General features: G+C 36.9%; 2 protein-coding genes across 2 annotated transcripts; one reads left to right on the forward strand and one right to left on the reverse strand.

Moving 5' to 3' along the window:
* The first annotated feature begins 1,549 nt into the window (after window positions 1–1,549).
* Window positions 1,550–10,418, forward strand: LOC106964348 (RNA polymerase II elongation factor ELL2-like). Its single transcript, XM_015059826.1, has 10 exons — window positions 1,550–1,743; window positions 2,302–2,456; window positions 4,888–5,129; window positions 5,750–5,874; window positions 7,030–7,144; window positions 8,035–8,491; window positions 8,901–8,970; window positions 9,351–9,522; window positions 9,630–9,674; window positions 9,900–10,418. The coding sequence occupies exons 1-10, from the start codon at window positions 1,565–1,567 to the stop codon at window positions 10,011–10,013; spliced, it is 1,674 nt and encodes a 557-aa protein (XP_014915312.1). The 5' UTR covers window positions 1,550–1,564; the 3' UTR covers window positions 10,014–10,418.
* A 1,438-nt stretch (window positions 10,419–11,856) lies between these two features.
* Window positions 11,857–16,919, reverse strand: LOC106964349 (peroxisomal membrane protein 11A-like). The gene is made up of 3 exons (XM_015059828.1): window positions 16,536–16,919; window positions 16,297–16,412; window positions 11,857–15,358 (listed from the first exon to the last, which is right to left on the reverse strand). Exons 1-3 carry the CDS (start codon window positions 16,592–16,594, stop codon window positions 14,790–14,792), a joined length of 744 nt encoding a protein of 247 aa, XP_014915314.1. The 5' UTR covers window positions 16,595–16,919; the 3' UTR covers window positions 11,857–14,789.
* Between the last annotated feature and the right edge of the window lie 6,512 nt (window positions 16,920–23,431).

Consider the following 23,431-nt stretch of genomic DNA (forward strand, 5'->3'; position numbering starts at 1 on the left):
GATGGGGGTAGGGTGAATGGCATGCGTTGGGTTTTAGAAGAGAAGGAGGAGGGGTGTCGAGGAGACATGCTGTTCATTGGCTTCATGTTGCAAAGAAAAAAAAATGCTTATGGCTTTGCTGCATGACTGGGCATTTGTGACAGCTAAAGTCCTGCCTGTCACATCTGCTGGGAGCAGTGTGCTGTCAGCCACAAGACTGGTAATCAATCACTTATGGGGTGTGGCTAAAGAAGCAGTTTCAATGAAACAAATTCAGGCTTTGGTTGAAGTTTTTCCATAAATAAATGGAAGATTAAAAAAAAAAAGCCATAACTCAATCTAGGACATTTTATTGACAGAAGTTGTAAACTGCCCATTTTCAAACTGACAAACTGAGATACGGCTCCAGGGAAATGCAGAGGGAAGTAACTACCCGACAAGGTTTTAAAGGATGTTACCTGTAGGTTAATGACTTTCTATGTTGAACTATCCTTTTAGTAGAAATGGGTTTTTGGGTCATTTTATGTAACAGGTTTCTAACGGAGGTAGATTTTACGCCATTGGCTTGTTTGCTGAGAAGAAGCAGTGGACAGATTCTTACACGAGAAGCTAGAACCTGCGTAAAAGAGTTGTCACTTTTGTTCTATGTTATGTTGTTGCTATCATACTGGATCTCCTTATGACTGGCTGCAGGTCATCTTCTTTGACCTGGGAGGCGCCTTACAGCCCTAATGACTGGCCAGCCTGGCAGATTATTTAGGTTACATTTATTGGATGGAGCGACATAACAAACCAGGGACTGTCCTGAGTAGTTTAAAAAAAAAAAAAAAAAAAAGATTTTTTGTTGTTTTGGTCTTTACAGCATTTCTGAAATTACACTGAATTTGTTCAGGCTGTGTCTAGGAGAAGTAAAATAATCCTATTACATAACACGCTGCTCAAAATAGCAATGACAGCAGATAAATGCAATCCTGTCAGCAAACACAGAAAACTGTTAAAGGTTAAATATTACCTCAGTGTTACGGTTTGCACAGCTAGTGTAATGATTAATCTTTCGTCTAATATGCAGTACATTGAAAAAAATATGCATATATCATTACGCTGAGTCAGATTTCCGACACAAAAGTTTTTGAACAATATCTGCATTTTATGTGGTAGGCTACTAAAATGAAAATGTATAAAGTTAGAGGGAAATAAATGTTTTTTAAATGATTTTACAAATGGATGGAAAACTAATCCAGATAAAAGTGGAATGGTTTAAATTAAAGCACATAGATGTATTCGAATGACCTAGTCAAAGTCCAGATGTTGAATATTTCTATTCAAACATGAACTTTTCTTCCATGCTAAACTTAAGCTATATTAGATAAAAGGATGGTCAAAACAGAAATGTTAAAGCTATATTTTGTTTTCCTTTGACTCCTCAATAAAACGTTGCTTTGTGTACATCTGTCACATAAAATCACACACAAAAATAAAACAATAAAAAAAATAAATCACGCCGTCATTTGCAATGAAGCGTTACAAAGTTCGTGGAAAGTCAATAGTTTTGCAGGGGACTGCAAAGATATTCTAGCTTTTAAAAATGTTCCTAACAGTTTCACACTCATATTTCTTCTGTTTTTATCTTTGGCAGTACATAAAGATCCCAGCACCGACCACTGAATCTCCAGATGGATTCAGAGTCTTCTCATTTTACCTTTCCAGTGACAGCAAAGACAAGCCTCAGTCCAGCTTTGACTGCATTCACCAGTTTATCTCAGGGTGAGCAGCACACAGAACTTTTTCCACTGTCGACCACAAATGGAATTTAAAGTAAATGTGGTGTCAGGCTGCAACCGCGGGGCTTGACCAAACACTGGCCTCTCTCTTCAACCTCACAATAATGGACAAAACGCCTGCCGGGGCCAAATTCGGCTTTAATAATAACCTGAGGGCTGTCAAGCCACATCGGACCTCAAAGGTGTGACCATTGACGACAGAGAAGCAGCATTTCTGGCTTCACAGAGTCAATGGACTTCTTCAGAGATTACATCAGCACCAGAGTCTTTAGCCTCTAAAAATTAGAACCCCTTGCTTTAGAGGTCAGAAGAGGTCAATTTGCTTCATGTGGTTCATAGAACTTGTTGTGTTTTGCAAGAAGTTAGTGTGCACTCAAGCAGTCCAAGAATTCTGTCACTGGATTTAATTGTAAAACTAAAATACTACCAAATATATGAGCACATCATTCCTTTTGCTGCTTTAGACAAATGTAATGTTGGCTAAGCTGCAGGACTCAACTTGTTGTTTTTTTTTGTTGTTGTTTTTTGTTTTTATGTACAGGGAGGGCAGGGATCACTTGGAGAGTAAGGGGAGCATTCAAGACAAGATCACCGTTTGTGCCACAGACGACTCTTACCAGACCACACGCGAGCGCATGTCACAGGTGGAGAAGGACATCTGGAGCCGCACAGCGATTGAGATCAAGCCAGGACCAAGTAAGTTTTGGAGTTAAGAGTTTCAAAGTTCTCTTACATGTTCTAGCATTAAAGGGGTAGTTCAGAATGTTTATATTTTGAAGTGAGGCTATATTAAAAGGTACTAAGCAGGTAATATCTCACCAGTAGAAGATAATCGTCTTAAGGTCTTCATTTAGTACAAATTCTGAATCTCTCTAATGACTGACTTTTATGGTCTAAAGATGACTAAAAATCTCAAGACTATCGTAGTAAGTTCATGTGAATGTAATTTTATGAAGATTTATAATGTCATCATCCACTGATGATTATTTGTCATACTATTTAAAGATCTGGCTCCAGGTATTTAGAAGTATCCTTTTAATGCATATTTTGGTTAATACAGATAACTTGAAACATTTTACTGCTTCCAAGTCATTCCTTGCCACCAATTTCCCTTGTCAACAATATTCATTTTAAGCAACAGATATCTCATATTTGCTCTAAGAGGTTTATTTACAATTATTTATGCAAATAAATAATGTGCATGGAAAATCTGGCTAGATATTTGTCTGAAATCTAGCCAGTCCAATTTATTCTGGCATGTTACCAATTTCCAACTCAGATTTGTTGATAAAAACAAAATTTGCTAAAATAACAGAGGCCTCACAATAATAAAGGTAATTCCACTCTTGGAAAGTTAATTGTTTTTAACATTTAAAGGTGTTGGAAAAAAAATTGTGTCTAGCTGTTGCATTATGCAACGTGTAAATTTATTTCTAGTTGCTGAATTTACTTGATGAATGATGGGGCAAATTTCAAAAATTCCTACTGAGCATCATGCAGGAATATGGTTTCCCATTTTACTCAAACATGTCTTCTTCTGCACATCGGGAGATTCATTTAAATGGGTTATGGCTCCCAGTTTGAGCCACATGGCAGGGAAGAGTGCACAGTTGTTTTGTGGTCACGTTCTGTCTTTTTATGGTACAGTAATGCTACACTTCTCAGAAAAAAATGCCTATACACCAAGTCACAATTATATACTGCAGTAAAGAAGAGAAGAAAAAAAAAGTTGACCATTTAGATAATAGTGTGTGATTTTAATGCATGGAAATGAAGACCTGGCAACTACATTGAAGACTTTGTAAGCACCTGGTGCTAAAATAAGTAAAGAAAAAAAAAAAGTACATTGAAAGCTATCCCCAGTAATATTACCACATGGCTAACAGATGCTAAGCTTATTGTTTGGCTAGTTCTCAGAAACACTTCCACAGTACGGTAAAGTTTCAAAGCAGTACAAACAATTATGACACAAATATGTCCCTCGAGCAGTTCTAGTTTAAACTTCTGAAGGGATGTCTCTAGTTGCTGCTTGTTTGAAATGTTGCACTGCATGTTTTAGTCAGAGCTGAATAGCTCCATTACTTGGTCTAAGGTAAGTGTTAACCATACGGTCTTTTAGAAACCTTCAACTTCGAGCAGCGCCTTGCAAAGGTATTTATACATCCTGGAGTGTTTGAGCATTTCTTGCATTGTAACCAAAAACTATAATGTTGTTTATAGGGATTTTATGAACAGAACAGCTGTACTGAATTTAAATTAAGCAGTGGATGAATTTTTAAATTTAAATAGCTGACTTAGAAGGCAAGAAAATCTTTATAATGTAAAAAAAAATAAAATAAAATAAGTAAGTTTCAGGAACACAAATGCTTTTGCACGACCCTGTATATTTCCAATTGTTTGAGACAATAACACCACCAGGATATGTAAATAAAGTCAAGTATCAACCAAGCTCTCTCTGTTGACACACAGTTTTAGACTTTGACCTTTAATAACCTTCAAACCAATGTATGGCTTAGGATTGTAATGAGATTACTGTCGGCAGACATCCACAAGAAGTGACCTGGGTCCAGTTGAATTAGTTCTGTAACATGAAGAAAACCTTCTCTGAGCTAATTGCTTTAGTTTCCCCACCCTACCTGTTTACTTAGGAGAAGCCCATTCTACTATCTCATCATTACACTGGTGCAGCCTCTACACACACAAAAAGAAAAAGAACATGCATGAGCTCGGCATTGAGCTCTGTGCATTAATGCATGTAAACTACTTTTTCAGACTGCCATGTAAATTCAGTCTTATCTGTCACACCTCCATAAAGTTGATTCCATTAAAACAGAAGAGATAAAATGACAAAAACGTATTGTCTGCCTGTCATGTGTGGGCTTGACTTAGAAAATTAGGGCATGATTTGTATATCTACCCTCAGGACAGGATCGGGAATGATAAGAGCCTTGTTTTCTCAGGATACTTTCACTGCCTGAGTCCTGTTATCAGATGAGTTGAGAGCATGTTCCTCTTTAGTTGAGCGCAGTATTTAGCCGAATCAAACAACTTGAGATTATTGGAGTAATACCCACTACCTCTAATAAACTTGATCTCTTTAAAAACTCTTTATCTACTTTATTAATAGGTAAGTGTGTGAAGGTGCAAAGGAAACAGGGCCTGGTCTCCAGCTCCGACAGCAGTAATAAGCACTCCCCCAGCAACAAGAGGCCCCTGCTCCCCAGCCCGGTGGCACATCGGCCCTTAAGGGATCGCATCATTCATCTCCTGGCCCTAAAGCCCTACAGGAAGCCTGACATGCTACTATGGCTAGAGAGGGAGAGGGCCAGCCCAAAGGACAAGGCTGATCTGACCTCTGTACTAGAGGAGGTAGGAGACTGGTGGATTGATATATTGCAATTAGAAATTAAAAAAAAAAAAATGTATCTTAGACAATGAGCAAATTTAAATGCCTTTGGGGTCTGGTATAACACTGAAAAATTAAACATTATATATAAGAATTGTATAAATCCACCCATGCCTGGTCATCAATTGTGCAAATAAAAATAATCTGATACTATTAGGTCTATGTCAGGCATATTTCCTGTGTTCACATTGTTTGAGGGTCCCAATGCAATCATCAATTGGAGACTGTGCAGGCAGTGGTAACTGTAATTAGCGCTGTGCTTTAATTATCTTTGGATGAGAAGATAGTGTTTTTGACAGGAGAAGGGTTGGGATGGCACAGGCTGGGATTCAAGTCATCGCAGAGACTGTTGGTTGCTTTGGGTATGTTTGTGTTAGAGGGGTTGGTTAGTTAGTTAGTTAGTTAGTTAGTTAGTTAGTTAGTTAGTTAGTTAGTTAGTTAGTTAGTTAGTTAGTTAGTTAGTTAGTTAGTTAGTTAGTGATAAAAATAGTGCAACAGTGCTGTGTCAGAGGTTACAAGTACAGCTAGACTTGTTTCCTGTTAAACTACTTTCTGTCCTATAACGGGAATGTTGGTTTTCCAGGTTGGTAAGCTGAATCCTAAGGATAGCAGCTACTCTCTGAAGGATGAGCTTTACAAACTTGTCCAAAGAGACTGGCCTGGATATCTGGAAGAGGAAAAGCAACTTATCCACAGGCTTCTCATCAGGTGGGAATTCATTTAGGCCAAATATGAAAATTTTGCAAAAGACAAGACAATATTTAAATGTTTTTATTATTATTAATTATTATTATTATTATTATTATTATTTATGATTGTTACATACAGTGTAATTGTAAATATTTTCACTTTTTATACTTTCTTTGCACATAAATTGAAAACTGTTTAGCTTAGCATAAAAGTGTGAGACAGTGTTCAACAACAAATATGACTTTACTTTTAATGCACTAAGAAACTTGTTTAGCCTCTTGTGTAGATCAAGCAGACACATTCTAATACGGTCATCGCTTATTGAGTTATTGTGTGTAGCACTATTGGTGTCAGTCTGCTTTGATATTTTTCTTTTCTAATGCTGCTTCTAAATGACAACTCCTTTGCTCAGAAGAATCTTTTAATCGAGACATCAAAGCAATGGAAAATTTTTCATGCACTGTGCTGCCAAGTGGCAAGACTTGCGAGGCTAAGCAGTTAAGGAGTGATCTTTAAGTGCCTGCCAGAAAACATGGAAGCCATGTGCTCCAGTGCCATTTTGGAAAAAGCACAACTCCCACTAGAATCTTGCAGCACTCCTGCTGAGTGTAAAAGCTTTGCAGTTGTATCCATTCAAATATTTTGCCAAAAACAAAAAAGCTGTGGTTTGAATAAACTTGAAGCATCTTCTCTGTAGTCAGTTTATCTGATAGGCTACTTGTACAAAGCATTCTAAGAACTGTTGGTTATTGCTACTTAGTGGCTAGGAACTCCACTATTACTGTCACTATTAATGAGAAGGCAAGAATTCACTGCAGTAAGTGACTTTTGGTAATGGCATCTGTTCAAGGAAGGAGCTGAAGGAAGCAGATTACCGGGAAAAAAAAAACAAAAAGGCTTTGGCCATAAAGAGGTTAAATATGCAGCTATTGTTTCTCATACGAGTCTGTGTTTAGTCTCTGTGGCCAGCTCCTGTGTGTTATTTTACAAAAACACAGTTGCATAACTTCTGTAATTATTTCTTTTGTGGAAAGACTTCCACCTCTATCTTTTCCTAGCTGTAATTGCTCATCCCATTGCACACAAATTCTGTGTTCTTCGTGTTTTGCTTTATGGGCCATTTACCTTAAAGTTAGTCTAAGTAAAGGTACTGTGTTCTAAATGTCTTCACAGAAAACTTCAGCCACTGCACAACAACCAATCGAGGAGTCCCCAGTCCATCCATTCGTTGCACAAAACTCTTGGGGATTCTCCCTCACGGCTCAGTCCTGCCAAAAATCTCTCAGTGGTAAATATTCATGTTGCAAGATTTGTCTTGTTTTTATTTCCTAATTTTCTTATGACTAAAAATGAGCCATTGCCCTCTTAATCCAATGCACAAACAAAATGCATTAACAAAACTAACTCAAATAGCTCTTACTGGAATCATACAATGGGACATAAAATTACATGGTTAGTTATTTCCCAGAACCAAAAAGTGAATAGATAAGTGATGTTATGTTCTGTTTTATGGAAATGTCTGGATAGGCAACTAGTCTTTAGTCTTTATAGACAAAGAGAAGTATATATTTTAAATCTATAAAACTTTGCATCGATTGCAGGACCAAAGATAAAAAGTGACAGAGTTTTCATCTCCTCTCTGCTTTGCTTTAAATTTTTTGTGTCTCAACAATGATAAAGTTTTAAAAAGACAAACAAAAAAACTCCAGAAGTAATTCAAATGCTTTAAACCTGTTTTTATTTAGTCATATTCACTTATTTGCATATTATTTTTACAGAAATGTATGAATTCATGTCCTAAAACCTGCTTAATAAATGTGTTTCTAATTGGAATATCAAAACAATCTATAAAAATAATAATATTGGTCACTTAGGGAATGTGATTAAAAATTAAGCAACCAATATGCCTCAGATATTGATTGTCTTGGACATACAGACATCAAAGTCGATTGTGTAAAGTGAATTTACCTCTGCTTATTTGATATGAACTTTTCTCAGTTTTTTTCTGTATTCGGTATTTCTTCTAAGCTTACTGTTGCTATTTTTGAATGGTATGTTCATTCTCTAAGGTGAATTCAGCGCTATCTGAAGAATGACTAATTTATCCACAATACTGTAAAAACCCTCTTCGAAATTTTCTAGTAATATTTAATTTGTTTTCTTTCCCCTTCGTTCTAGAAACGGTCACTGGTTTTGGACGCTTCCAGCATCCAAACCCCCAAAAAACAAAAGCTGTCGGAACACTGTCTGCCCCTTCAGTCGCCCTCTCATGCAGACTGTGGCACCAATGGGGCTCGTAACTCCTCCAGTCACGGAAACTCTTGTGCGGCGACAAAAACAGAGTTTGACATAACCAATAATCATCTTCAGGGAAACCCAGTCGGTTTGTACTCGCCGCACAAGCTCAGCATGCCGTGTGCTATTTCCAAACTAGAGAAGACGGAACCGGCTCCCATTTTACCCAGTCCTAAGCCTCGACACAATGGCACCTCTATATGCACTAAACAGCAGCTCGCCAATGGCCAGCACAAAAAGAAAAGGTCCAAGAAACACAAAGACAAGGAGCGAGATCGCTTAAAGCCAGACTGGATTGAGACTAGTCCAGACATGAAGCAGAACCAAGAAAATGTTAAAGGTGAATGCCAAAGTTTTATCAGGTCATAATTTGTTCTGTTTTGCTGTTAAGATAAGGACAAGGTTGTGCAAGAAGGTCGTTTAAAGAAATAATAAACTTTCCAAGATTGAGTTATAAGATTTTTTTGTAGAATTAATAGAGGAGCATTTTATAGAATTTGATCTAAGACAGCAGTAAGAACAGTGACTCTGTTGTCTGTTGATGATTGACTGTGTAACAGCTGGGTGACCTATGGCCGAGCTTGTCAGCAGGCAGATTTACCTCCTGCTTTGCTCTGTTGACGTAACTGCTCACCTTGGCTTGGATCGGTTATCAGAGACACCATTAAATAATTTCTCTCGATATGACAGACTTGTTGCCAGATTATATACTGAAATTAATCTTTCTCCCGAATGTGTCTTTTAAACAGCTACAGACCACGAGCGAGACAAAACACCTGTTAACCGAGCCTCAACTGAAGAACTGCCCGACTATTTCATGTAAGGTTTTAAACATTTTTTTATATTAACCTTTTTTTAATGAGTAAAACGTAGCCAACTTTCTTTACACCAGTTGCCAATTCAACATTTCACAGCGTAGTTTTGAATTTCAGCCTACTGCTCGAAGGAAAAAACAAAGTTTCCCTTAACAGTACGGTTCTGCTTCAACCCATTCAGATAAACAGAGGAAGATTATATAAATAAGGTGTCACAAAGCTTCTCTGAGAATAACTCACAAAAACAAAAGATCTTATGTCCTACATTTATACATCTGCTCAACACACCATGCTCTGATCTAATTCTTGCAGAGCCATCTAGTGGACGGATTCAGTACATACTCAGTTTCCAGAGATTAAGACATGTTTCCTTTTGCTTTTCAGAAAATACAGCACTGTAACAACACTGGAGCAGCGGCAACTGTACCACGATGACTTCTGTGCTGAGTACGATGAATATAGAGTTCTTCATGACAGAATTGGGGCCATCACGGAGATGTTTATTCAGTTGGGCTCAAAGATCAACACTCTCACACCGGGTACACAGGAATACAAGGTACTTTTTGTACTGAGAGCCTGCTGAAACTGCTTCTTTTAGGAAAATACCAAAGAGAAAGCATAGCATGTACAGCGCAGTAACCACTCTCTTTATTATTTTTCCAGCTCATGGAGGACCAAATACTACAAAAATATCGAAAATATAAGAAAGTAAGATATTTTTCAAAGGTTTATTAGCTTAATCACTTCTTTTGCAATGTCCTGACTTTGATGAATGCCATGTTTGTCATACTTGCATAGGTAAATTTAACAAAAACAGAAAAAGTTTTACAATGATTCAGAACTTTTTTTGTGGATTTAATGGGAAACATCCATCAATAAAAGTTTAACACAGACTCTATTCCCTTTCTGTTTTTTTTTTTTTTTTTTTTTTAGAAGTTCCCTGGATACCGGGAAGAAAAGAAACGGTGCGAGTACCTCCACAAAAAGCTGTCGCATATCAAATGCCTGATCGTCGAATATGACCGGACACAGGGATTAGTTTCCTAGTGACTGCACACTACCCACACCGGGTTGCAACAAAAGTGGACCAAAAGACTCCAGGTGGACCCAAAGACTGCCCAGCCAGGTCCCAGAGATGCTGAGACACTTTATTTTCCTCCACAGTGTCAATGTAATGGAGGGCGTAAGGTGCTCTGTCAAAAGTGGGCCGAGACCGCCTACTCGTGATCAGATGTTACCTTTTAAAGCTCTGTTTTTTCAGCTCTATTTATGGCTGGAAGAGCTGGTTTCAGTTCTGCTGTAAAACACGACAAGTAAAAAGGAGAGGCCAACAGATGTGATCCTTCCTACCTAATTACATAATTTGTAATTATATTTTTAAACTGGTTGAAACTTTAAAGTGTCAATTTGTAAGTAACTAAGTGATGGTACAATCAAACTTAGGGGTATAAAATAAATTCCACTGAAGTGTTTATATTTAAATACAAAAATTGTTAGTGGATTTTAAGATAGAAAATATATTTAGGATTATGAATTATTAATTTAGTACAATAATAAGAAACACGCTGGCAGCAACTGCATCGTGCTAGTTATAAGTGCACTGTAAGGCTTTTTAAATTAGGTTAAAAATGGCAAAACAACCATTTGTAGATCTCAGCTTGATTAAAATTTGCCATTCATCCAAAAACCTGCAGAACTGAGACCTGACCTAATATTGATCACTAAAGTAGGATATATGGAGAGTCAAAGGTTGAAACGTGTGTCTATGAACTACAATCAAAATTAATTTTAAGCCTGCTAATGTTCTGTCTCATTTCTCAGAAATGCCAAATGATTTCCACAGATAAAGCAGTATTTTTCTCTGCTTTTCATGCATTTATGAACTTAATTTAATTCAAGTGATATTTTCAATGTCATTCCATTTCACGTAACTTATTCAGGGACTTGCATAATTCATGTCTTTGTATGTGTGGGTCACTTGGGTGGATACAAACATATGGTGTAGCTCTTGGTTCATGTCAAAAAGCAGATTAAAGCTATGTTGATGAAAATCATATTGGTTCCACAATAATAGTTCCACTGTATATTTGCTGGATCTCACATACTGTGCACTTTTAGAGTCAGTTTCACAAATGTAGCCTACAGTGCCATGAACTGCCTTTTAATATGAAATGACTATCAACATACTCATCTCTCAAGTCCTCTGACCATAGCTTTACTTCCATAGAAATAATGCTGTTCACACTGTAGATGGATGATCGTTTTATTGTGTAATTTTACTGCTGTTAAGGCCCTGACTTAAGTTTAATGGAAGGTTTGGCTAAAAATAATGCATTACTAGCTTCTATGAGCGTTACATTAAGGTGTTATTCAAACAAATGTGACTAAAGTGTGTAATTTAAGGACTCCTAAGAGATTGGTCCTGTGGGTTGTTTTATGCCCAAATTGCTTGGTTTAAGTTGGTTGTAAGGACTAGTGAGAACACAAAACGGATCCACATAAAGATTTTAGACCCTCTGTGCATCTGATCGGTCATAACCTGTGCTTTTAATTTCACCTGAATAAGCCCTGGTTCTGATGTAGAAACTGGAATATTTGTAGTTTTATCTAAGCATTTGCATCATAGTAGCAGTACTCACACCTATTGTCTTAAAAGTGACTTGTAATGGATGAATGAAGTTAACACTTGCCTTGACATGCACTGTATGTCAGACATTTCCAACTTTCCTAGTTGCCCATGTCCCGAAATGCTCCTGGTTTATCCTGCAAATATCAGTGTTCTCAGATCATTTCCATGAATGGCTTTTAGTCCAATTGTAATTTTGGTTACTGGTTATTTGTTGTGTTGAAGTTGTCTGTTTTATTTCTTTTTGTGCCATGTACTTATGTCTTTTTTTTTTTTCTCCATCATTTGTCTTCTTGTCTGTGCGATAATCACAAACTGTACAGGAGTTTCTACTACCATCCAGTTCTGTCAGAGATTCAAAAACACAGAATACCTGCAGGAATCTATGTAATTTGCTTCTGATGATTTCTTTGTGCAGCAGCTCTATTGCCAAAAGTTTAGTGGCCAAATGTTTTGTTTGTTTTTTTCTTTTTGCAGTCAAACAGACATTTTTAAATGCGGTACTCTGATACGCTTGAAGGATTTGAGTAAAAATAGTTATTCTGTTTGAGCACATATGAAATAAAAAAAAAAATAAAAAAAAGTATTGGCACTGACAACTGGAGGAAAAACAACTGTAATCCCATAAAGTGTAAACCAGCTTCCAATGCTAAAAACCATTAAAAAAAAACAGGTATATAAAAAATGTATAAGGACAACTTAAGTGCATATCCAAAATTTATTGGGATTTTGCAGTGTTCTACTTAAAGGTTGAGATTTGAACATGGTTAGAGCAACAATGAGACTCTTCAAACCATAGTTTGCTGAAAGCAATACATTTTAAAACAATTTTCTTTCCTCTAACATAGTAAAAGTAAAATTACACGGGGGGGGGGGGGAAACTGTAAACCTGTGACAGTATCACCAGGACATGTGTACCATTTGTGGAAAAAAAAAATCCCATGTATCTTTTTCTTATTTACCTGTTGTAGGAGCCAACTACTGAAGGTGCCTTTTCACTCAGAGAGCAGGCAAATTCATCATACAGTTATTGTCCTATGGGGGAAAGAAAAACTGCCAGCAGTAATTACAAATCTTTAGCTTGACACTGTTGCCACTTTTTAAAAGTGCTTTCTTCTATTTTTACATAATCTCAAAAGATGCCTCTTTAAATGCACAAACAGGCATATTTAATAAATTAGATCACAGTTTTCCAGTAATACAGACTTGGTCTTATGGATTGAAGACCTATTTGGATATCAACTCAAAGCCAGGTCTGCTTAAATGTGCTCTGAAGCAACAGTCTAAGTTTCAGTTTAATTTAATCTTCATCTGCTTCCACATTTTTCCATTAAGGTGTGTTTTAATAGATTGCTGGTACTGGAAACAATAACACACCATTGGAAATGTGAAACAAAACCTTTTGTCAGATATATATTATTGCATTTTGTTTGCTTGGAACAAATTTATTTATTGCTTTTAATGTCTGTACATTTTTTGAGGGACTATTTTTGTGCATCGCTCATTCGTTCTTTGCACAGCCAAACTAAACCATTGTGAAAGAGACAATGGGATATACTGTATTTTTGCAATATCTGGATGAATATAACATCTCTTGAGAATGATCTTTTACAAAAACAAATGTATTGTTGTCTGAGTGAAACTGAAAATAAAAAGCTCTTCAATTGTACAAGTTGTCATTTGTCCTAAAGAGGGCAGTGTAACTACTTCTGAAAGGATTAAACACAAGAAACATGTTGCATGGAACAAACTCTTCTTGAACAGATACAATGGCCATGCATAGTTTTTCCTTTTAATCCTGTATCACTTTTCTTCGAGTTAACCTCATCAACAGTATTTATTGTTGAACTCCAGCAGATTCTTTCAGTAGCACATTCAAATCTAAGTGTTTTCCCTCGTTTGGCAGAGAAGCCGCTAACTCTTCAGTCATATCAGATTAGCAGCATTTTATCACAAAACAATAAGCACAGCAGAAGCAGTGGCCTGAACAATAACTAACACCCAATTTGTACTCCCATTATGTACCCACTCCTTATTTCATCTCCTCCTTCCCTTTCGTACCGGTAAACAAACTATTCCAGTCAACACTTGGACAATAGTTCACTTCTCTCAGAAGGTAAACATTCCTGATCAAATATGAAGATGGATTAGCTCATCATCCCTTTTCCTTAAATTTTAAAGCATCTTTTAAAAAGTTGGCATAATTCTAAATTTTCTGCAACTCTGGTAGTGATCTCTGGTGGTTGATTTTTGAGGAAAAAAGTTTATGACCTCTGATCAAATCAAATAACTGAGTAAAATTCTGCTGGTTACTCTCACAGAATCCTATTTTCTCACTATGTACAAATTGTTAATCACAAGTCACCAATGTGGGTACAAATTGTTACCTGGTCTGGACAAAACATCTTGCATAGTTAGGTGATGTATAAAACCCAATATATTTCAAAAGTATGAAATAGTAAAAAGGCCAGATGACCAGTAATCTTCAAACAATTCCACAAATAAAAATATTAAACATTTTTGAAGGCAGATGAACAACCCTGCAATATAAACAAGTTTTGTTTCATATTACTTGGGAGTCTATCAGGTGTGAAACTGCTGGTAGTGTAGAAAACAGGAGTGCAACAACGTCAAATCTTTGATCTTAGGTTGTTCAGAAAGTATTTCCTGAAGGAGGTTGCTGTTAATTATAATTAGAGATCCACCAGTTAGTCGGTCAGAAAAAGAAAATTGTCCCTTGACTGTCGCTCAAACCTGAACTTCTTTTACTAGTCATTAAATGCATCACCAATGAGCATTCACAAAATTTTAATCTGTAAGCAATCAACCAGTAGAAGGTACTTTGTACTTCCTACGAGGATATTAAATCACACATAGGTTAGGGACATGATTTGATATGTTAAAGAATTATCCTGCAATTCCTGAATTCACCTTCTTTGAAATGAACAAAACATCTCAATTGGAAGGTTAGACTTCAGAAAAAAAGTAAAAATTGCAATCTGACATGAAATGCTTGATTGATGCATCTCTAATTATATTATTGCTAGGAAGCCTTACCGTAAATTCAGATTCTGATACAAAACCACTCAACACAAGTATCACTGAAATGTATTACCTTGCCTGTTAATGCTAGCTTGTGTCATTTAAAATTAAATCACTGATCCGTTTTAACCTTTGGTCAAACTCCACCCTCCTTATCAGGGTTTGATCCTCAAAGTGGGTCGTGCGAGGGTTAAAATGCCAATCAGGGAAGATATCAGCCCACAAAATCCAACAACTCCTGCACTTGACTTGTAAATGCCCAGCCTATCCAAAGGAATGAAGAGATCGCAGATGTTTTTCACAGTGTCCAAGGCAACAGTCGGTTCTGATCTCAGAGTCTCCAGAAGCAGGAAAATAAGGGCATCCAGTTCAGGAATAACAGCTTCCGCTACTTCAGGACAGTCACTGAGATGCTGGTTCATTCTGCTTTTGAAGCGGTTATCTCTCCCTTTCTTTTGCATCAACTGGAGAATTACATACAGGTCTCGGGTCAGATTCATCACTAATGAGAAGAGGTAGTAGCGAGAGGCATTTATGCTCCAGCGTTCCTTGTTGATGCTCCGGATGAGGCCCACATTTTTGGCCCACACTGCATTATCACAGATAAAGTAGAGTGCCCGGTTGATGTTGGCCACTGTGAGGCACAGGCCCAGCAAGCGGTCAGAGAGCTGCATGGTTTGTTTAGCAGCCACAATGGAATTGGCTGCATTTCCTAGCCTGAGCACTGACAAAGGAGGCAGAAATGAAAGCAGGAATGAGTTCAAGAGAAACATGAAGTGAACATTCTGCTATAAGCAGTCCACAAGTATCCAACAGGTTACCAAACAGCTACACAAACTACATAAGTTTAGCATGTTAGCAACTCTGTAGTACAAAGGTCAAGGTTGACATTCATTTCTACTTTACAGCACTTTTGAAGCAAAGCTTTCCTGCTTTCAGAACCTCTTGGGGACCTTGTTCCAAATGAATGTTCCACCAAAATGTTTTGCTAAGAAATTATGAGAAAATAGTGTCTCTGAGTTAGTAAGTCAAGCTCCCAAAGCAGCAGAAAGTTGTGGTGGCAGCTAAGATGCAGAGGAGATAATTAAGCGGCACATCAATAGTGTACCCCTCTGAGCACCAGCTTTGGGCTTAGTAAGGCTCCACAAGAACAGAAACGGGAAATGCTATATCTTTAACGCCTGACCTCGCTTCCAGGCATTCCCAAGTAAAACCTGTCTCTTGTCTTTTTCACACATTAATGAGGGAACTGGGACATTATATATTAAAGCCTTAAAAATCTCAGTTCACGGCTTGCATTTTTTATAAGTATTTTACCAGGTTTTAAAATCCCTAAAGTCAAACAGCTCATATTAAGTACTTAAAATCCCAAAAAGCACAAAGGAAGAATGTTTGATTTTTCACAATGCTCATTAACTCATGATTATGAAAATGTCTTAAGTTTAACATTTCCAAATCAGTAAAACTTTGAGCAGAACAATAAATACTGTTTGTCATAAAGACATGAGTGACACATTAAAAAGGGGCACTATAAACAAGGAAAATTTGTTTTCATAAATTAAATTAATTAATAAAAGTTGAAAGTTGCCTAATGATAATTAAATACATTAAAATATTTTTAATCAATCAAATGTTTTATCGCTTTTTCACAATTATACTCACGTTTTCGTCCAGCACTCATATTATTTTCCAAACTTTTAAGTCTGGCCACCAGGTCTTTTCTATCAGGCTTGTTTCGTAGTAAATATATTGACAGTGCACAGGCATACTGGGTAGCTCTGAAAGCCAAAACACAGGGAAAGTTATCAAATTTATTACTTAAGCAATATCAGCAATTTGGCAGATTTATTATTATGTCTTTCAGAAATACGCCTTGCCAACTTCATAAATGAAAAGCGCACCTGAATACACGGTCTCTCCCTTGGCTTTGGTTTGCGAATTTCAGAACGGCGTCCATCATTATTAGCACATCAGGACAGGCTGTTCTGCTCAACAGCGAAGTTTCCTCCTCGTGCACCCGCTGTCAAGAGCTTCTTGTTGACGCCGGTACAGTTCTGTTCCTTTCTTGACTTTAGTGCATTATCAGCACTAGCTCCTCACATTTGTTGCCACTTTAAAAAGACCTAATACTTAGAAATGTAAAACTTTCACCGTGTGTCTTGTTCCGCTAAAGCTCAGCTGATTTACAACACCTGCGGAACTTTTCACTGTTGTTTCACCACAAGCCTTTACGGCAGCGGAATGAACGTCGAACAGATTTCCGGGACGGACCTTTTTTTTTTTTTTTTTTTTTTTTCCTCAGTTGTTTGAGTTGCTATGGCAACTTGTAACTACATAGTCATGAAAGTAGGCTACTATTATACATATAACGCACCCTGTTAACACTAAAAATATTTTTAAAACTCTGAGACTACCAAGGTCAATAAGATTTTTTATGATTTTACCATTTAAAGAGTTACTCTTTTTAAAAACAGCTAAATTGTTATTTTTTTCATTGCTTAGTTATTTTATGCCATGTTATTTATGCCACTCAATACTATACAACTCTTCACTGCCACCTTGCCATGCCCCACTCCACCTGTTGCTGTGGACTGACTGAAGGGAGACAATGTTTTATTAAATTACTAGTCAGTTTATTTGCATAGCAACATTCATACAAAATGCATTTTAAAGTGATTTAGATTAAAATCGAGAAATAACAATTAAATACTCACATTAACACATGACGCCGGTGTCAGTTAAGGGGTTTTAAATCAATGTTCCTTATCAGCTAACACAAAGGCAGAGAGGAAAAAACAGCAAACTGATGTCAACAGTATGAGAGAAAGAAGTCATTACTAAATTACTACTAACATCCACAAATGGCACATTTTGTAAATTATTTATACGGTGTGAGACAAGCAACGACAGGGACAAAATATTTAGTCAATAAACTAATTAGGTCTCCTGTTCATCACAGAGGAGTTGCTGAGAGGGCAATGCTAGGTAAGCTGAGCCACTCCCAGTTCTCCTAGTTTTCAGTCAATTTGTCACTTGATGTTTCAAAGTCTTTTTTCTTTTTCTTCTTTTTACAAGAAATATCTTTCACTGTTTGGTCTTTCTGAACTAGAAGTTACAATATCTGGATAGTGATGCAATAGCCATAGTAAAAGGAGGGTACAACTCCTTAAAGTTGAAGGGTTTATGCATCCAAACCAAATAAGGTATTAGAATAAAATAAAATACATCTAGCCTTTAGCAGATGATGACATAAGTGGTCTTCCTATGTCATTTTTAGAGAAAAGAAGCTTTTTCCGAGCAAAATTTTGATTGAGTTAATTGAATATCCCCTACTGTAAAATGTATTTTTCTTATGAATAATCTTCCTGAGTGTTTAATAATGAATCCCACGTGTTTTTTTTTTTGTTGTTTTTTTTGTTTTGTTTTTTTTGGAAATGTCCCCATAAAACTTCACAGACTGCAAGTAAAAATCCCTTCTTATACCAATTTCTGCACAGTTCCCTTGTTTGTCATTCCCATTCAGCTATTGAAATAGGCTGTTAAGCCTTTGCTTTTGGTCATCTTGTTTGAATAGTTTAGCAAATAAAAGGTCAGCTCCATTGAGTATTCACCGAGTACGTAAAAGACTGGCTTCGTTAAGGAATGCAGTTAACCTTGACATTATTGCTCTCAGTAACACAAATATAATGCATTATGGGAGGGGGTCAGTGTCATTAAGCAACAAAACACCCCATTCAAACCTGTTTGAAATCAGTTGCTTTAGCAGTTATCTGGTAGATTGGCTTCTTTAATTTGTCTCTTATTTCACCACAGGGAGTTCAGAGGAAATGCGATTTGGACTGTGAGGGTAATAGATCAGTTTTTTATGATAAATAGGAACCAATGTGTGGAAATAGTTTGTATTTTTCAGCTGTACATATTTGTCTGATTTGTTAAACATGAACTGTGTGAATGGCAGTGTATATGTACCATTTCACTAAGGACACCTAGTCATGATTACTCTCAGACTTGTAGAATTAAGAAATCACTTAAATAGAGCTTGTCTGACACCAAGAATAGACTAAAAGAAACCAATTACCACCAGTGTATGTATTTTTGTCAGAAACTGAGAAGTTTTCATTTCAACACCAGTTTTATGAAAATGTTCTACTCCTATTTTATTAAGTCAAAATTAACATTTCCTTTAATTTCTTGGTTTGAGTTGATGATGTTGTCCCTGAAAAATTTTAAGGACATGCCGACAAAGGACAGGGATAAGTCTGGTAGAGTCACAGAAATCCCAGAATAATATCAGATCACCGCATACGTCTCTTGTCTCAGATAATTTGCTTGTTTTTCCACAGCCCGCATATTTCTAAACTTGTTGCACAATAATCTAGAAAACGTATTTAATTACTTTCAAATCTTCATATCAACAATCACTCCATCCTAGACATGTCGATTCTATTTAACTAAAACTCCAACCGATCCTTTATTTACAGAGCAGTGGGAAATGCCTTTAATCATCTGTTGCCACACACAACCTTGTATGCAGCCAAAACAACAAAACACTCACTCCCAACAAACGCCCTGGGGTGAACGACAGGCACAAATTAAAGAAACCAATTTATCCTCAAATTATTTACTAGAGGGCTGATTTTACCAGTAAACCTTTACTTTACAATGCTTTCTCCTCACTTACCTCAGTGTTCAGCGTCAGTGTTCATAATTTAGCAGTAAGAAAGAGACTGACCAAAACCACTGCTGACCAAAAGTAGCTTGTCATTTGAAAGAATAAAAAGAAAAAAAAAAAATCTTCATAATTATCAAGGCTTTCGTGGAGATATTCTGTGTTCTCATGAGAAATATTTGAAGGTGTGTGACCTATTATTTCTGTCATAAAACTAACAGTATTTCAGAAAAAGAACATCACGTGTACAATCACTCAGTAGTAGTGGGATGGCCTGGGGTTGCTCTGCTGATACAAGATGAGCACAACGTGCTGTAGCTACTCTCCATTAACAAATACTCAAGGGTATGTCTCACCATCAGTTTGTGACCCTCTGTTTAAGTGCACTCAGGATATGCAGAAGGACTTTGATCCACGCCACTCGCCACATACGCAAATCCAAATCTGAATGGCTCAAACAAAGCCAAATAAAAGATGCTTTAGCGAGCCTAGTCAGCGTATGAACTTGAAATGTATTATGATGCTGCATCAATTTCACTTGAACAGTTTGTATAACAGAACAAAATATAATAAAAAAAATCAAGTCACCATCAAGTCTGAAATTAGATAAAGAAATTAGCTAATTGCAACTTATTGTAAGACTTTAAAAAATCCAACAGAATGTGAAATGAAGTACCCCTATTATGCTTTTATTACAATTAAGAGGATAAGTGGCAACCTGGTGTTGCAATCAAATACAATGGTCTTTAGAAATGCAATGCTCTGTCAGAGAAAGCAAATGTTTTGGCTGCTTCTCGGTCTGCAGCTCTTGGTTTTATATCAACACAATCCCAGGAACACAAATCTCCAGCAGTCACCTTCGAGAGGCTTTTCTTGTTAATCTGTGTAGAGCACAGGATCACTTTGAAACTATTTTAAATCCACAAAGATTTTTCTCAACTGGAAAAAAAAAAGAAAAAAAAAACTGTTAACATGCTCCCTGTGGTGAGGATATTTCAGCAAGTTCTCTTGAAGGTCAGACAAGTGTAATACTGTAAGATATTTCTGTTATATCCTAAATGTTATATTGCATAAATTGCAATTCCTACAGGTCTCTGTTTGAGCAGAAAACATCAATGTTTCTGAAAGGACAATCCAAAAAAAATAAAAAATAAAGACAAGGTCTGCAATCTTTTCTTTGTTTGCAAATGTATTTGTTCCTGCCACCTGTTTTGTTTCTTCACAGGATTCACAAAGCGGATTGCCTTGAATACAAGTCGAGCAGATTCCTGCAATTTGCAACAGTTTTTTTTCTTCAAGTCATACTTGTTTTTAGTTCAATCTGGAAAGACTCAGACGGAGAACAAGGAACAATTAAAAGATTTAATGACAGCAATGAATAACAGTTCTTTGGCGCTCGGGCCCCGGCAGCCGATTTGGGCTGAGATTTGATGTGAACTCGATGAACATCCCGATAACTAATTAGGGATGCTCTCCCCCGGGGCCCGACACTGGTGGTGGTGGTCAGGAAGGGTTCCATCCTGGAGAACCTAAGGATGAGGGTGGAGATGGGGAGGTGGTGGGTTGAACGCAGCTGGGAAGCGTCTGACGGTTTGGGTATGGATCCTTTTATGCAGACCCTGATTGCTGATTGAACGAGCAGGGTGAGGTCCAGGCTGAGGACGGGGATGAGCATGACGTCGATGGGTGAACGGAGGGGGCGGAGTCTTCCAGCTTGAACTTCAGCTAAAGCTCCATATCATTCATTTGATGAAAAAACAAACTAACTTTTTGACTAGAATATAAGGCAGAGGAGAGGGTGAGTTGTACTTTCTGTGACATCCTTCACCCGATCGTTGTACGGTCAATAGCACAGAGGTTCAACTTATTCCCTGCTTATTCCTCTGCTTCAACAATACCAGCAGTTTTCAGTTGTGTTTTTAAGTGTGATCTTTGAAACGCCAATAGGTCCAGGCTTAAAAATGCCAAGAATTGTGCACTGGCTGTATAATTTGCATAAATGTGAACAGGCTTTTCCATAAATGCATTATCTCATTTAAAAATTCCATTTGATCAATGAATCTGTTTTAAAAGCAAATATGTTTTTTTTTTCTTCTCTCATTTCAGAATCAGGTGCATGTGCTAATTCAGATTTGCACAAATTTAGCAAATTTGTGAAAAATGTATGTCCCTTATTCATGCTAACCCTGGAGTGTTTGAAAAGAGAGACAAAAAGACAGCAGATCAACTCATGTTGGCAAAGATTCCTGTGAGCCAACATTATTATTTCAAGAAACACTTTCTTTAGCCAAAGATCAAAGTGTGACAATAAGCACATAGGCTAAATCAACAAAAATCTTTTGTCAGTTATGGTAGCTGTGAATATGATCCGGGCAGCTTGAAGTTAATGTGCCAACTCCAGAGTGAAACCTGAAGGCATCTATTTGACAGCTGAAGCTTGAACACAGGCTTAAATTACATGACGAGTTCCCTATCATTACACTTTTGTAAAATCGTTATAATTGAAAAAAAAAATAAAATAAAAACTCAAGATAATTACTAGCCGTCACTCTACGATCGTTTCCCCACCTCCAACTAATGGTCTTCCTGTCACTCTCTAGCCAGATGGAGAAGTGGATGAAAATGTCTCCGTTAGGAACGATGGGAAGGAAGTCGCTTGGCTGACCAACAAGTTCATTATCTGAGAGAGGGATTATCTGGAGGTGTGGAAATCTTCTCAAAAGCATAGCCACTGAGTCAACTGGAACTGAAATGTCTTACTGCTCTATTTTGCAACTTCATCTGGTTGAATTCAGCCACTTGTTAATCAGAGAGAAGGAGAGTGAATGTGAAGTGTGCATGCTGCTACATTTGTAAGTACACATAGATGATTGTAGGTTTACAAGCCATGAAGCCTTAGAAAAATGTCTTTAGGTTTAACTTAAGTAAAATCTGCCGTAAGTGACAAAGAGCAGTCACATTAAAGAAGAATACGGAAAGGCCTATTTGTGTTTCTGTGCACATCTTTAAAAGAGATGTAGCCATAAACTTCTAAAAGACACTCATTTGTTTTGATTATCTGGAAGATAATTGGCTTGTTTTTCCACAGCTGGCATATTTATTCATTTGTTGTGCAGTAGCATGGAAAGCCTATTTAATTAATTCCAAATCTTCATATCAAACATTCCATCACTTTGTCCTGAAATATATATCCATTCAATTTATTTAAATCTCTCACAGATCTTTGATTTATGGAGAAGAGGGGACATGTCTTTAATCATCTGCTGTCAGAATAAAAAATAAATAAATAAAAACTTTCAGCTGTGAAAAACAGATTCATAACAAACTCCTTAGGGTGAACAATAAGCAAAATAATAAGGACGCCCAAGAGTGGCTTATTTAGAACAGAGTTTGAGTAGTGTGGACTTCTACCATTTAATATTTTCTTATTTTTTGTGGAAGAAATAGGAAATACAACAGCACTGGGTGTAGTTGTATTTCAATCAGCAGTGCTAGAATTTATCCCTGAGTGAATTGGATATTATCTGTGCAAAATTGACACAGTCTTGCATGCCAACCTCGTTACACAGCCAGTCTCTGACTGAAATGTCAGTCTAGTCCTCCACACATATATTGTTGAAAGCATAACAATATTAAATTTGTCATTTCTCATACATGTGAGCAAGTCAGTCAATAATGGGAAATGGTGGTTTAATGATTCAAATGAACAAGTTTAATTTTACAGCCACACTAAATGTCAGAATGTCCTTTAGAGGCTAAATTAAGCCAGAGCCTTGAGGCACAGATAAGGTGCAGACCAACTGGGTGTTTATTCACTAATATTGAACAGGCTCACAAACAACCAGAAAAACCTAACCTGTTCCTCAGGCCAAAAGAGGACTCAGCAGCAGCTCACAAGCATCTTAACAAGCTTATTTAAATATATATATATATATATATATATATATATATATATATATATATTGCATAAAAACACATTTGCAACACATTTGCAAAATCCATCCAACTATTCTGACAAACAAATATTGTCAAACAATAGGTCACATCATCTGAAACCAGACTTCAATTTCTGCATTCAAAGCTATAATTATAAAACCATAAAGTGCACAGAATACTTCTGAATCAATG

This window comes from Poecilia latipinna, unplaced genomic scaffold (genome assembly GCF_001443285.1).
Source record: "Poecilia latipinna isolate Pla-1442-1.1 unplaced genomic scaffold, P_latipinna-1.0 Scaffold1660, whole genome shotgun sequence".
Taxonomy (NCBI): domain Eukaryota; kingdom Metazoa; phylum Chordata; class Actinopteri; order Cyprinodontiformes; family Poeciliidae; genus Poecilia; species Poecilia latipinna.